Raw genomic sequence first — 13,733 nt, 5'->3', positions numbered from 1 at the left:
TCTCTGTCCAGTGGTCTCTCAGTAACTAGGGTGTAAAAGTTCTTGAATGTGGGTTTCAGGAGAAAGGGGAGATCCTTCTGGATGGAGCAAACCATCCTACCGTTGTCCCCGGAGTCTGGATCAGAAACACTGAAAACAGCCACTACAGTCTCTGGTGAGTTTTCTGGGGTAGAGCTTGTGAGCGTCGACATGGTAAGTTCAGGGGCGTTGTCATTCACATCCACAACCTCTATAGCTACAGTGCATTTTCCTGAAAGGCCCCCGCCGTCTGTGCCTGCAATTTCCACATTATAGTATCGAGTTGCCTCGAAATCCAATGCCTTTTTCAGACGAATTTCTCCTGTAATTTCATCTATTACAAATGGTTGAGTAACTTCATTGCCTTGGAATAGAGTGTAGACTACATTCCCATTTGTTCCTGCATCTAAATCTTGGGCAGAGACAACAACAACTAAGGAGTTTAGGGGGCTGTTCTCGGGAACCGGTACCTCATAGAGCGACTGTAAAAACTGAGGAGCATTATCATTGATGTCCACGACTTCAATGTGGACTGCAGTGGTCCCGGACCTGGGCGGAGTCCCACCATCCAGCGCCGTGAGGGTTAAACTGAGCTCAGACTGCTCCTCCCGATCCAGCGCTTTGTCCAGCATGAGCTCTGGGTATTTTCTGCCATCTCCGCGATTACGAGTGACAACGTGAAAATGGGAGTTGGGGCTGATTGTGTAGTTCTGCACAGTGTTGATACCTATGTCCAAGTCCTGAGCTATTTTCAAAGGAAATATGGTCCCTGGCTGAACATTCTCTGGGATTTTTAGGAGCATTTCCTTGTCTAGGAACTGTGGGGAATGGTCATTTATATCCGTAAGTTGCAGATCAGCCTGAAAAAACTGCACCGGGTTTTCCAGTAATAACTGGAAATATAATATACAGGGATCTGTCGCCCCGCACAGCACCTCCCGGTCTAGTTTTCCATATAGCAGCAAATTCCCGGTTTCTACATCCAGCTGCAAGACCTGTTTGTTTCCTTTGTAATGGATTCGCGCGCCCCGAGTAGCTAACTCCCCCACCCTAAGCCCCAGGTCTTTTGCCAGGTTGGCCACAAAGGAGCCACTTTCTGTTTCTTCTGGCATGGAATACCTAATTGCGTCAGAGCCAGCCTCCCACAAAAGCAACAATATAGCAAGAAAGATAACTTGCCTTTTCTGTGGTGTTTTTGCTAGCGCAGTCTCCATTGCTCAGACCCAATTCAAGAAGGTGCAGTTTCTTCAATCTGTATACAATCAGCCCAGATGATTTGGTTAAATAACCTCGATTTAGATATTTCTGACTGACTCGCCCTAGAATGATGTCCTCTCTGAAGATAACTGCCGCTAGATCTTACTAAAATGCTTCCTTCTTTTAGGAAGCGCTCATTGTTCTGATTCCAGCTTAATGGCGTCCGGGATATCCATATAGTCTTTCATACATACTCTAGCCTGCAGCGCCACCAGGCGTCCTTACTTACTATGGCATATAGTATTTGCCATTTCATTCCAAATTACAACTTGTATACACTATCAAAGTCCTTTTAAGTCACAGAAGAGCGCCCTATCGTATCTCCAGTTCTTAGGTATTGGAAATTCTAAAGAAACATTTGTTAACTTTCAGTGCAGTAATACTTTTCAGAACAAACTAAATGATATATCAGTGTTCTTCATAAAATACATTTTGAGAAGAAACTTCTTGTTGGGTTTCTTATTTGATTACATTCAAGAAATAAGTGTTAACAAATGTTTACAAAAGTTTGCAATTTTACAAAAGTTATTTTTATTTTGAAATATAACATATCAGAAGGGGTACAAGTGATAAGTGTACAACTCAATACATTTTTCAGGAAGTGAACACAGTCCTATAAGTAGAAACTAAACTAAAACTAAAATGTTACCAAAACCCTAGAAGCTCCCTTCTGTTTTTGTTTGGTCATTACCCTCTCCCCTAAAGGTAAGCATGCTTCTGACATCTATTATCATAGATTTTTTTCTTTTTTGAACTTTTATACAAATGGACTTATGTCGTATTTCTCTTTTATGTTTGGCTTCTTTTACTCAACATTATGTTTTTAAAATTCATCTGTTATATATTGTCCTAATTTATTTTATTCTCAGTGCTTTATATTATTCTATTGTATGACTGTGCTACTATTTATCTATTCTCCGGTTGATGCACATTGGGGTTTTCCAGTTTGGTGATATTTTGGATAGTGCTGCTACCGAAATTCTTGTACATATCTTTTAGTGTCTATGTGAGCATTTACGTTGAATATATTCCTAGGAGTCAGACCTCTGTGTGCAAAGATGTACACATATATTTAGCCTTAACAGATATTGTAAAAAGTTTACAAATGTGGTTTTACTGAAACCAGCAAAAAAAGACAGTTCCAGTTGCTCCATGTCCTTGTCAACATTTGATACTGTCTTTTAATTTTAACCACTCTGATGAATGTGTAGTGATAACATATTGTAACTTTAATTAGCATCTCCCTGATTAAATTGAGCACTTTTTTCACATGATTAATGGCCATTAAGGTACATTCTTGTGAAGTACTTGTCTTTTGTCTCTATTTACGACATTTGCCTTTTTCCTTATCAATTATTAGAAATTCCTTATATATCTTGAGTATAATTACTTTTTCAGAAGTATGTATTGCAAATATCTTCTCCCACTTTATGGCTTGCATTTCCACTCTCTTGTGCTATCTTTGATGAACAAAGTATCTTACCATTAGTCTAATTTATCAATACTTTTCTTATTTTTTTAAGATTTTATTTATTTATTTGAAGAGAGAGACACAGCGAGAGAGGGAACACAAGCAGGGGGAGTGGCAGAGGGAGAAGCAGGCTTCCCGCCGAGCAGAGAGCCCGATGCGGGGCTTGATCCCAGGACCCTGGAATCATGACCTGAGCCGAAGGCAGACGCCCAACGACTGAGCCACCCAGGCGCCCCAATACTTTTCATTTATGGTTAGGAAATCTTTGCATATATCCCAAGATCATGAAAATATTCTTGTATATTTTTTTAAATCAATTGCTTTACTTTTCATATTTAGAGCAATGATCTTCTTGAATTTGATTTTTTTTTCATATGAATGAGGTTAGGGTTACATTATTTTTTCATAAAAATATCCAAATGCACTATCTTTTGAAAAGAAGATTCATTCCCTATCATTTAGTTTGTTTCTGAAGTGTCAATTTATTATAAATCAGGTGACCATTGGTCTGTTCAAGACTCTTCTTTCCGTTTTTCTCTTGGTTTATCCTGGAATACCATATTGTCTTAATAACTATATCTTTTTAATAGGCTTGATTATCTGATAGGTAAGTCCTCCACTTTACAAATACCCCACATCCCTGATCCTCTCCATTCAGAAGTTCTCTGAAACGATGTTGGCGTTGGCCAGTTTGAGGATGGAGTCATCTGGCTCACCTGTCCTGCGAATGGCCCCACAGTGTAGGTTTTAAACTGTCCATTGAACCTGCCTGTCATCTTCTCAACCTCGGCCTCGTTCATCTGGATGGACGTGTGATCCTTGGCGTCGATGATGCGGTTGCTGGCGGAGCATTTCCGCGGTACATGCAGCTCCACGAACTCGCCGGCGTCGTTCTGCACGTTGAGAGCGCGCCAGCTGCCAACCGCCAGGGGCGTAAGCACAGAAAGTCCTCCACTTTATTCTTTTTCTTCAAGATGGTTTTGGTTCTTATTGTCCTTTTGTATTTCTATATGAACTTTAGATTTGGCTTGTCGATTTTCACAAAGAAGTCTGCTGAAATTTTGTTTAGGATTTTATTCCATCTATAGAGTGCTTGGGGAGAACTGACATATTCCCAACATTGAGTCTTCCAAATATTGAAAATTATATATCCCTCTATTTTAGAACTTTAACTTTTTTCAATATTTTATAGTTTTTCAGTATGTAAGTCTTACACATGTTGTTAGATTTGTTTCTAGATATTTGATATTTTTTAAACTTTGTAAATGATACTCAAAATCTTAAATTTTATTATTTTTGTTGTTATCAGAAATACAATTTCTATTTGTATACTACCATATATCCAGTGGAATAGCTAACCTAATTTATTAATCATAATCATCAATAGATTCTTTATGACTTTTTATATATACAATCATGTCATTTTTTTTAAAAAAAAGACATTCTTATTTCTCCCCTTTCAATCATTGTCCCTTTTATTTTTTCTTTGCCTTATTCCACTGGTTAGGACCTATGGTATAATACTGAAGTGAAATAGTAAAGGCAGGCATCCTTGTCTCATTCTTTTTTTTTTTTTTTTTTTTAAGATTTTTTTTTTTTATTTGACAGACAGAGACACAGCGAGAGAGGGAACACAAGCAGGGGGAGTGGGAGAGGAAGAAGTAGACTCCCCGCTGAGCAGGGAGCCCGATGCGGGGCTCGATCCCAGGACCCTGGGATCATGACCTGAGCCGAAGGCAGACACTTAATGACTGAGCCACCCAGGCGCCCCTCAAGTCAGTGTTTTACTTGGTAAACATGTCTGAGACCATGCATCCCTGGCTGCTAAGCACCATGGCGGACAGGGCTAGAAAGGTAACAGCTTTATTTTGAGCAGGGGGCAAAGACAAGGCAGCACTTTATAGCTACATTGTAACTAGATCCTGCATCTCCTTGTCTCATTCTTGATAATTAAGGGAAACTTCAATAATTTACCATTAAAGATAATTTTTCCTGTAGGTTTTAAAATACAGTCTGAATGTTCCCTTCTATTTTCAGTTTGCTAAATACTTTACCATGAATGTGTGCTGAATTGTATCAAATGATTTTTTCTGTATTTATTGAGATAATCCTATTTTCTTCATCTGTTCATGTGACTAATATTAATTTTCAAATATTAAATTGGATTTGCATCCTTAAAATAACACATTTTCTCATAATTTATTATTTCATTTTTATATATTTCTGAATTTTATTTCCTGATATTTTGTTTAGAATTTTCCCATCTATATTTATAAATGAGATTGGCCTCTGCTTTTCCTCTCTTATAATGTCTTATTCAGGTTTGGATGTCATAACCCATTGAAGTTATGTTAGCACCCAAATGATTTGAGAAACATTTCCTATTTTTCTATTCTCTGAAAAAGGCTGCAAAAACTGGTATTAGTTCTTCCATAAGTATTGTGGAAGAATTCCCTAGTGATAATTGGAGTGGCCAGGTTTCTTTAATAACAAGTTTAATTTACTTAATAGATATGCCTAATCAGATGTTATATTTCTTCTTGTTTCAATTTTAGTATATTGTTTTTCAAAGATGTATTCCATTTTACATAAATTGTCAAATTTATTGGCATAAAGTTACTCATAATATCCCTTTTTATTTTTTTAATATCTATGGGATTGGTAGTGATGTTCCTTTTTCATTCCTGATATTGGTAGTTGGTGATTTTTTCCTTCTTGATTTGTCTTAACCTAGATTTTTTTTTTTAAGATTTTATTTATTTATTTGACAGAGACAGAGACAGCGAGAGCAGGAACACAGCAGGGGGAGTGGGAGAGGGAGAAGCAGGCTTCCCGCTGAGCAGGGAGCCCGATGTGGGACTCGATCCCAGGACTCCGGGATCACGACCCGAGCCGAAGGCAGCCGCTTAACGACTGAGCCACCCAGGCGCCCCAAGATTTTATTTATTTATTTATTTATTTATTTTGGGGGGGGAGGGGCAGAGAGAGAGGGAGAAATAGAGAGAAAGAATCTGAAGCAGACTAGCAGCTGAGCACAACGACCCCAAGATCATTACCTGAGCCAAAACCAAGAGTCCGACCCTTCTAGTATCAGAAACCTATAAAGAACTTAGCAAACTCAACACCCAAAGAACAAATAATCCAATCAAGAAATGGGCAGAAGACATGAACATTTTTCCAAAGAAGACATCCAAATGGCCAACAGACACATGAGAAAATGCTCAACATCGCTCGGCATCAGGGAAATCCAAATCAAAACCTCAATGAGATACCAGTCAGAATAGCTAAAATTAACAAGTCAGGAAATGACAGATGTTGGCAAGGATGTGGAGAAAGGGGAACCCTCCTACACTGTTGGTGGGAATGCAAGCTGGTGCAGCCACTCTGGAAAACAGTATAGAGGTTCCTCAAAAAGTTGGAAATAGAGCTACCGTATGACCCAGCAATTGCACTACTGGCTATTTACCCCAAAGATACAAATGTAGTAATCCAAAGGGGCACGTGCACCCCAATGTTTATAGCAGCAATGTCCACAATAGCCAAACTATGGTAAGAGCCAAGATGTCCATCAACAGATGAATGGATAAAGATGATGTGATATATATATATATATACATATATATATATACAATGGAATATTATGCAGCCACCATACCAAAATCTTGCCTTTTGCAACAACGTGGATGGAACTAGAGGGTATTATGCTAAGCAAAATAAGTCAATCAGAGAAAGACATGTATCATATGACCTCACTGATATGAGGAATTCTTAATCTCAGGAAACAAACTAAGGGTTGCTGGAGTGGTGAGGGGTGGGAGGGATGGGGTGGCTGGGTGATAGACTTTGGGGAGGGTATGTGCTATGGTGAGCGCTGTGAATTGTGTAAGACTGATGAATCACAGACCTGTACCTCTGAAACAAATAATACATTTTATGTTTTTTTAAAAAAAGAGAAGATAGTAGGAAGGGAAAAATGAAGGGGGGGAATCGGAGGGGGAGACGAACCACGAGAGACTATGGACTCTGAGAAACAAAATGAGGGTTCTAGAGGGGAGGGGGTGAGGGGATGGGTTAGCCTGGTGATGGGTATTAAAGAGGTCATGTATTGAATGGAGCACTGGGTGTTATACGCAAACAATGAATCATAGAACACTACATCAAAAACTAATGATGTAATGTATGGTGATTAACATAACATAACAAAATTTTAAAAAAAAGAGTCTGACCCTTAACCAACTGAGCCACCCAGATACCCCATAAGAATTTTTTTTTAAAAGATTTTATTTACTTATTTGAGAAAGAATGAAAGAGAGAGGGAGAGCATGAGAGGGGGGAGGGTCAGAGGGAGCAGACTCCCCGCCAAGCAGGGAGCCCGATGTGGGACTCGATCCCAGGACTCCAGGATCATGACCTGAGCTGAAGGCAGTTGCTTAACCAACTGAGCCACCCAGGCGCCCCCCCATAAGAATTTTTAATTGTATCAATCATTACAAAGAGCCAACTTTCAGTTTTATTGATTTCCTGTTTTTTTTTAAAGATTTTATTTATTTATTTGAGAGAGAGAGAATGAGAGACAGAGAGCATGAGAGGGAAGAGGGTCAGAGGGAGAAGCAGACCCCCCGCTGAGCAGGGAGCCCGATGTGGGACTCGATCCCGGGACTCCAGGATCATGACCTGAGCCGAAGGCAGTTGCTCAACCAACTGAGCCACCCAGGCGCCCTGATTTCTTGTTTTATTTGTCATCTATTTATGTTTATATCTGTTTTCTTCCTTCTTTATTTGATTTCTTCTTTTTCTGGCTTCTTCAGAGTAAATCTTGGATTAGTGATTTTTAATCTTTCTTTTCTAACATGTGCATTTAAAGGTTTTAAATTTCCTTCTAGGTCCCGTTTTGATGTAGCAAGTCCTAATTTTTACCCAGTTCAAAATATATGGAAATTTCTGCTATTACATCTTCTTTGACTCATGGATTATATTATTTAGTTTTGAAGCACTTGGGGATTTCTTGTTATATTTTTATTTTAAATTTCATTTCATTTCTTTTTTTTTTTAAGATTTTATTTTATTTTTTGACAGGGAGAGAGAGACAGCGAGAGAGGGAACACAAGCAGGGGGAGTGGGAGAGGGAGAAGCCGGCTCCTGGCTGAGCAGGGAGCCTGATGCGAGGCTCGATCCCAGGACCCTGGGATCATGACCTGAGCCGAAGGCAGATGCTTAACGACTGGGCCACCCAGGCGCCCCTCATTTCATTTCATTTTAAACAGGTTCCACATCCAGCATGGAGCCCAACATAGGGCTTGAACTCACAACTGTGAGATCAAAACCTGAGCTGAGATCAAGAGTCAGACACTTAACTGACTGAGCCACTCAGGTACCCCCTAGTTATATTTTTAATTCTGTCTTAATTCCAATGTCAAAAAGCATACTCTGAGTCATTTCAATTCTTTTAAATTTTTTGAGGTTTGTTTTTGACCAGAATATGGATAATTTTTATATATTTCATATGCACATTAAATATCATGTATTCTCCAGTGTGCTGTGTATGTCAGTTTATTCCAATATGATTATTGTGTTGCTCAGATTTTTACTATTCTTGGTGTTTGTGTGTATATGTCTTCTTATTCTCTCAGGAATCAAGAGAGTTGTATTAAGTCTACTATGACCATGGATTTGTCTATTTTTCATTTCTATTCTCTCAGTTTAACTTTATATATTTTGTAATTATCTTATGAGCATATATTCAGGCTTAGAACTGATATAATACTGGTGGATTTACTTCTTTATCATTATGAAACATCTCTTTTATCTCTATACATGTAATGCATCTTTCCCCAAAGTCTCCTTTGTCTTATATGAATACAGCTACACTAGGTTTATTTTGGTTAGTGTCTGTATTATATCTTTTCCTATTTTTTTTAACTTTCAACCTTTTTGTTGTATCTCACACAAACACACATTTACATGATAGCATATACAATAGTTGAACTTTTCTTATACCTAGTCTGAAAATTTTTGGTTGTTTAATGGGATCATTTAACCTAATCACAATTAATGTAATATTTGATAATTCTTCATTTATATTTACCATCTTTTTTATTTGTCCCTAAAGTTTCATTCTTTTTTGGATTATTCAGATATTTGTTATTTTTCATTTTCCTTCAATTAGTGTTTTAGTTAATCTTGTAGTAATTATCCTACAGATTAAAGCATGCATCTTTGATCTACAAGAGTATAACAATTTTTTAAATTTTACTACTTCCATGATAATGCTTAGAACTCATTAACTGTATCTATACCATCTTCCTTTTACATTATTATTGTCATGAATTTAAATTTTATATATATTTTAAATCCTTTAAGAAACTACTATTTTTGCCTTCTATAGTCAATATTAATTTATATTTACCCTTCCTGTTGCTCTTCATTTCTTCCTGCAAGTCTGATTCCTTTAGGACTGTTTTCCCTCTGCCCAATGAATTCCACTAAAAGTATTTCTTTTAGTGCAGATGTGACTGAGATTAATTCTCTTGGTTTTTGTTTGAAAACTGTATTTTTGAAATATATATTTTCTGGTAATATAAGAGTGCTAGTCTGTTTTTTCCCCCATGACCTTAAAGGCATCATTTCTTTGCCCTTTGGTTTCATGATTTATGTGGAAAAGTCAGCTCTCCATTTTATTGTTGCTCCTTTAAGAGTAATGTGTCATTTCTTGGTACTTGCTTTTAATGTTTTCTCTTTGACTCTGGTCTTCAGCATCTTTCCTATTATATGTCTAGGTGTACTTTGTATTTTATTTCTCTTGATTTGGTTTCCCCAAGCATCTTGAGTGGTGAGGATTTTCACAAATTTTGGAAAATTTTTGGTCATTCTCTCTTCAAACATTGCTTATTGTCTATTCCTAGTATCTCCTCTCCTTTTAGGATTACAATCATATGTATGTTAGAGTTTTTCATTATATCCCACATATCACTAATGTTCTTTTCTGTATTTTTCATTATTTTCTCCTATGCTTCTATTTGGATGTTTTATATTGGTTTGTCTTGCATTCACTAATCCTGTATTCCTTTATGTCTACTAAGTCATAAACTACCTAAATCGTTTTTAATTCCAGATTTTATTTTTTTCAGTTCTATAATGAATTTCCATTTAAAATTTCAATTCTCTGGTGAAATTCTCTTTTATTTATTTTCTCTATTCTTTATTTGTAACCTATTAGTCACACTTATTTTAACATCACCGTCAGTAAATTTTAGTATTTGCTTCTTCTTTAGGTCATTTGTATTGTCTGTTTTTTTCTTCTCTAGGTTTTATTCATGTTAACCAGTTGTGTGTTTTTTTTTTTTTGTATGTGTGACTAGTAGTTTTTTACTGAATATGGAATATTTATGTAAAAAGTCTCCAGGATCCAGATGATATTATTTTCTTCCAAAAAGAATTCACCTTTTCCTCTGTTAACTTGATAGAGACATGTCTCATCAAATTTCATTAATCCAAACAGGCACTGTGCTTAGTCAAGGTGCTTTGCAGTCCTGATAAGCACCTAACACTCCAGAATGATCAGTTGAGAACTTAGTTTATTTTCCACAGTCCCTTCCCATGACAGGTTCTAAACCCTAATCTTTATGTATCAAGACTATCAAAACTGACTCTGCTGTTCAGAGATTTTTTACTTAGGCTTTTAGTCTTCTTCCCTGGAATGTCCCTGAGTTTGACAAGTATCTTGAGGGGAAAAATTGGCCATGGGCTTGAATCTTCCAGTCTGCCAAAGACTACTGAAGTTGCTCTAGCCTGCAGCAGGAGCCTTTTGTCTGTTCTAAGACTTAGCAAAGTTCCGCAGGGCAAACTGACTGTAAAAGTCAGTTCATAACTCCAAGAAATCTTAGCTGTTTGAGTTCTTTTTTTTTTTTTAAAGATTTTATTTATTTATTTGACAGAGAGACACAGCGAGGGAGGGAACACAAGCAGGGGGAGTGGGAGAGGGAGAAGCAGGCCTCCTGCGGAGCAGGGAACCCGATACAGGGCTCGATCCCAGGACCCTGGGATCATGACCCCAGCTAAAGGCAGACGCTTAACGACTGAGCCACCCAGGCACCCCATCCCTTTGAGTTCTTATTATATCATCTGCTGTCTGTTGCTTCAAACATATAATTTCTGAATTTTAACAAGTTTTTATGGTTGTTTCTGCTATTAGGTAATCCATCCATTCTACCTGGAAGCAGACATCCACCAAACAACTACATAACTTTTAACCTCAGCCTGCTTAAAATCTGTATTTTGCAACTTTCAGTAGTAAAGGAGGAGGGGGGTTTTGAAGTGATGTGGGCCTTACAGTGCCTTTAGTAAAAGTTCTGCCCCCCCAAACAGCATATGTTCAACTCACTATGTGCTGTACCTAAAATAATAAAGGAATTGTAAAAGATGTATATAAAAGATGGATGTTAGCTAAACCTATTGTGTGTGGAAGTTATTTCACAATATATGTAATTCAAAGCATCATGCTGTATACCTTAAATTTACACAGTGATGTATTTCAATTATTTTTCACTAAAACTGGGAAGATGTACTTATAAAAGAAGCATGTGAGAAAACATAGGATTGAAATGAGCGTTATTATCAAAATATTTGGCCTCCATCTTTATTTTTGTTTTGCAACAATAGAACTGGCCGATTTTTCATAAAGTAAGCATTTTGTGGAAGTTTTGTGGATCACACTTACTATTAAATTCTAATTATTGAATTTCAAAATATTGATCCATTCTACACCAAAGTCTGGTATAAGGAATGATCTGTGCTTTATGAATACACACAGTAATCAATAAAATAATATACAAAGTAATTCACAAATTTACACAGAAATTCATAAACGTGGGTTTGGGTGTTTATTTGGCCAGTCTCATTTGGGCAATTATACAAATTGGACTTTTCTGACATAAACAAAAAGAGGGGGACTTGGATTTTCATAATGTTGAAATATACTGGTGAAAACTTCAATAAGATTTCTCATCATATATAAAAGCTATTCATTTAAATAGCTAGTAAATGGAGTAATCATTAAAGTTGACTACCATATTTTTGTCTATATATATATGTACTATTTATGTCTATAAATACATAAAACCAAAAGAAACATATACATTAAATTACACTTGAACTTCTATTTATAGGGCAAAAGGAAGGACAAGAAAGATATGATGTCCTTCATATCTTGAATCCTTTGAAAGGATTTAAGGTTTATTTAAGTATATATATATATAGTATATATTAAGTGTTTAATTTTGTTCTCATTTTTATCACTTTCTCATTTCAATTTTTAGACTGGACGAAGGCTAAAAGTTATGTTTCAAGAATAACTTAACCAGTAATTTTCCTTATTTATGTCATTATTATATCCTTAGCACAAAAAAAAGTAATTCAGGGATAAGTACAAATAATTAAATTCCAGTAGGATGACCCTTGAGATTTAAAAATAAATATTTAGATTATAAAGCAAGCTCTTCAATTGCTCACATTGTGCCAAAAGTTCAATTAAGAGGTTTTACACTTATATCGATATAAATTTAGTTGGAAACGACATGATCAGCTTACTTTGCTTATTGAACACAACATAAAACAATTATACTTCAGATTTAATTCCTATTTCTATTCTATTGTCCAAAATGACAAAATAATGCTCATTTCTTATAAATGAAATTTAGCATAATTGATAAAGTAAATTTACATAAAATACCTCAAAGCTACATTGAACAGAAGATAACTTGGACATCAAAAATTAAACATCTTGTTGATAAAGGATGTTCATGTCTGCAAAGTAATTTAAAGCGAAAATCTCCTATCACCCAATAACCTTGAATAGGCCTGAATAGAATAACCGAAACTCAGAAGAAATTCTCTGACTCTTTTGAAAGGTGGGGAGAAGCTGCAAGAAAACCAAAAGAAACATACACATTAAATTACACTTGAACTTCTATTTATAGGGCAAAAGGAAGGACAAGGAAGATATGATGTCCTTCATATCTTGAATCCTTCAAAAGGATTTAAGGTTTATTTAAGGTTCTGAAATTGTTTTAAAGGATTTTACTAAGCAGTGACTTAGTTTTGGTTAGTGAGCGTGCCAAATTATAGAAGATTTTCATTATTACTTATAAATGAGAATAATTTTTTAAATTTAATATTCATATTTATGGAACACATACAGTATGCTAGGTAAGTAGCAGTCAAATACATTTTTTAAATTCTAGCAACTATGGCGTTCACAATAGGAAGTCACAATTTTAGTGTCTTAATATTTTAATCAAAATGCATGTTTATGTACAATTTCAGAGAAACAAGTAGGTTAAGTTATACGCTCATGGCTTTTCAGGGGCATAGCCTGGAGGATAGTCAAAAAGTCCTAGGTAGCTAAAAGAATTTCAAATACTCTAAAGATAAAGCTAATGGTAGAGACAAACACCACAAATATATAGAAATGCACAATTACACAAAAGCTTTAAGACAGTAAAGAGTTGATTTAAATAAAAATTTCTTAAAGTACTTGAGCAATTTATGGTTATGGAAAGATTAATCACCAAGAGAAGGTCAAATATAGAGAATATACATACTCCATAACCAGTGTAACTGAAAATGCTAAGTCCAATGAATATTAATAAAAGGGGGAAAATTTAGCCCAATCAGGGACATGCATAAATTTGGAATAGAGATATACATATTTAGACAACAAAATTTCTTAAAAGAAAGGCATTGCAATGGGAGTTGGGTTTGCCAAAATTAAGGAGAGGCTGACTTGACCAAATACACTCTTCAACTGAATACAAAGCTATTCCTGCAGTTGGGGTTTTCTTGAATTTCTCTCTCAGTGTCCTCCATCAAGAGGCTGGGAAATACCGCCTGGAGGAATTTGAACTCACCAGTCCTAGGGACTCCCGTCAGAGACACGTCATACAGGTAGCTGTGCGACAGGGTCCCCGCGCCGCTGACGTCCACCAGGTGG

General features: G+C 36.3%; 2 protein-coding genes, 1 non-coding gene and 1 pseudogene across 3 annotated transcripts in view; all 4 read right to left on the bottom strand.

Moving 5' to 3' along the window:
• The window catches only part of LOC110591231 (protocadherin beta-5-like), a gene marked incomplete at its 3' end in the record, with an annotated part of 15,179 nt that extends 13,947 nt beyond the window's left edge, over positions 1 to 1,232 (bottom strand). Inside the window, exon 1 of the mRNA XM_021702108.1 lies at positions 16 to 1,232. Within this exon, the coding sequence (XP_021557783.1) occupies positions 16 to 1,232 (1,217 nt within the window). The remainder of the gene's footprint in view (positions 1 to 15) is intronic.
• A 2,168-nt stretch (positions 1,233 to 3,400) lies between these two features.
• On the bottom strand, positions 3,401 to 9,502 carry LOC110591230 (annotated as a pseudogene).
• On the bottom strand, positions 4,544 to 4,674 carry LOC123325417. The gene has a single exon (XR_006540421.1). It is a non-coding gene; the product is annotated as a small nucleolar RNA SNORA63 (small nucleolar RNA).
• Positions 9,503 to 9,609: 107 nt separating the features above from the next.
• LOC110591229 (protocadherin beta-4-like) overlaps positions 9,610 to 13,733 on the bottom strand; it is a 5,756-nt gene continuing 1,632 nt past the window's right edge. Inside the window, exon 2 of the mRNA XM_021702107.1 lies at positions 9,610 to 9,739. Coding sequence (XP_021557782.1) covers positions 9,610 to 9,739 — 130 coding nt within the window. The remainder of the gene's footprint in view (positions 9,740 to 13,733) is intronic.

This window comes from Neomonachus schauinslandi, chromosome 7 (assembly GCF_002201575.2).
Source record: "Neomonachus schauinslandi chromosome 7, ASM220157v2, whole genome shotgun sequence".
In the NCBI taxonomy this organism is placed as follows: domain Eukaryota; kingdom Metazoa; phylum Chordata; class Mammalia; order Carnivora; family Phocidae; genus Neomonachus; species Neomonachus schauinslandi.
This window is presented reverse-complemented; position numbering and strand designations above follow the sequence as displayed.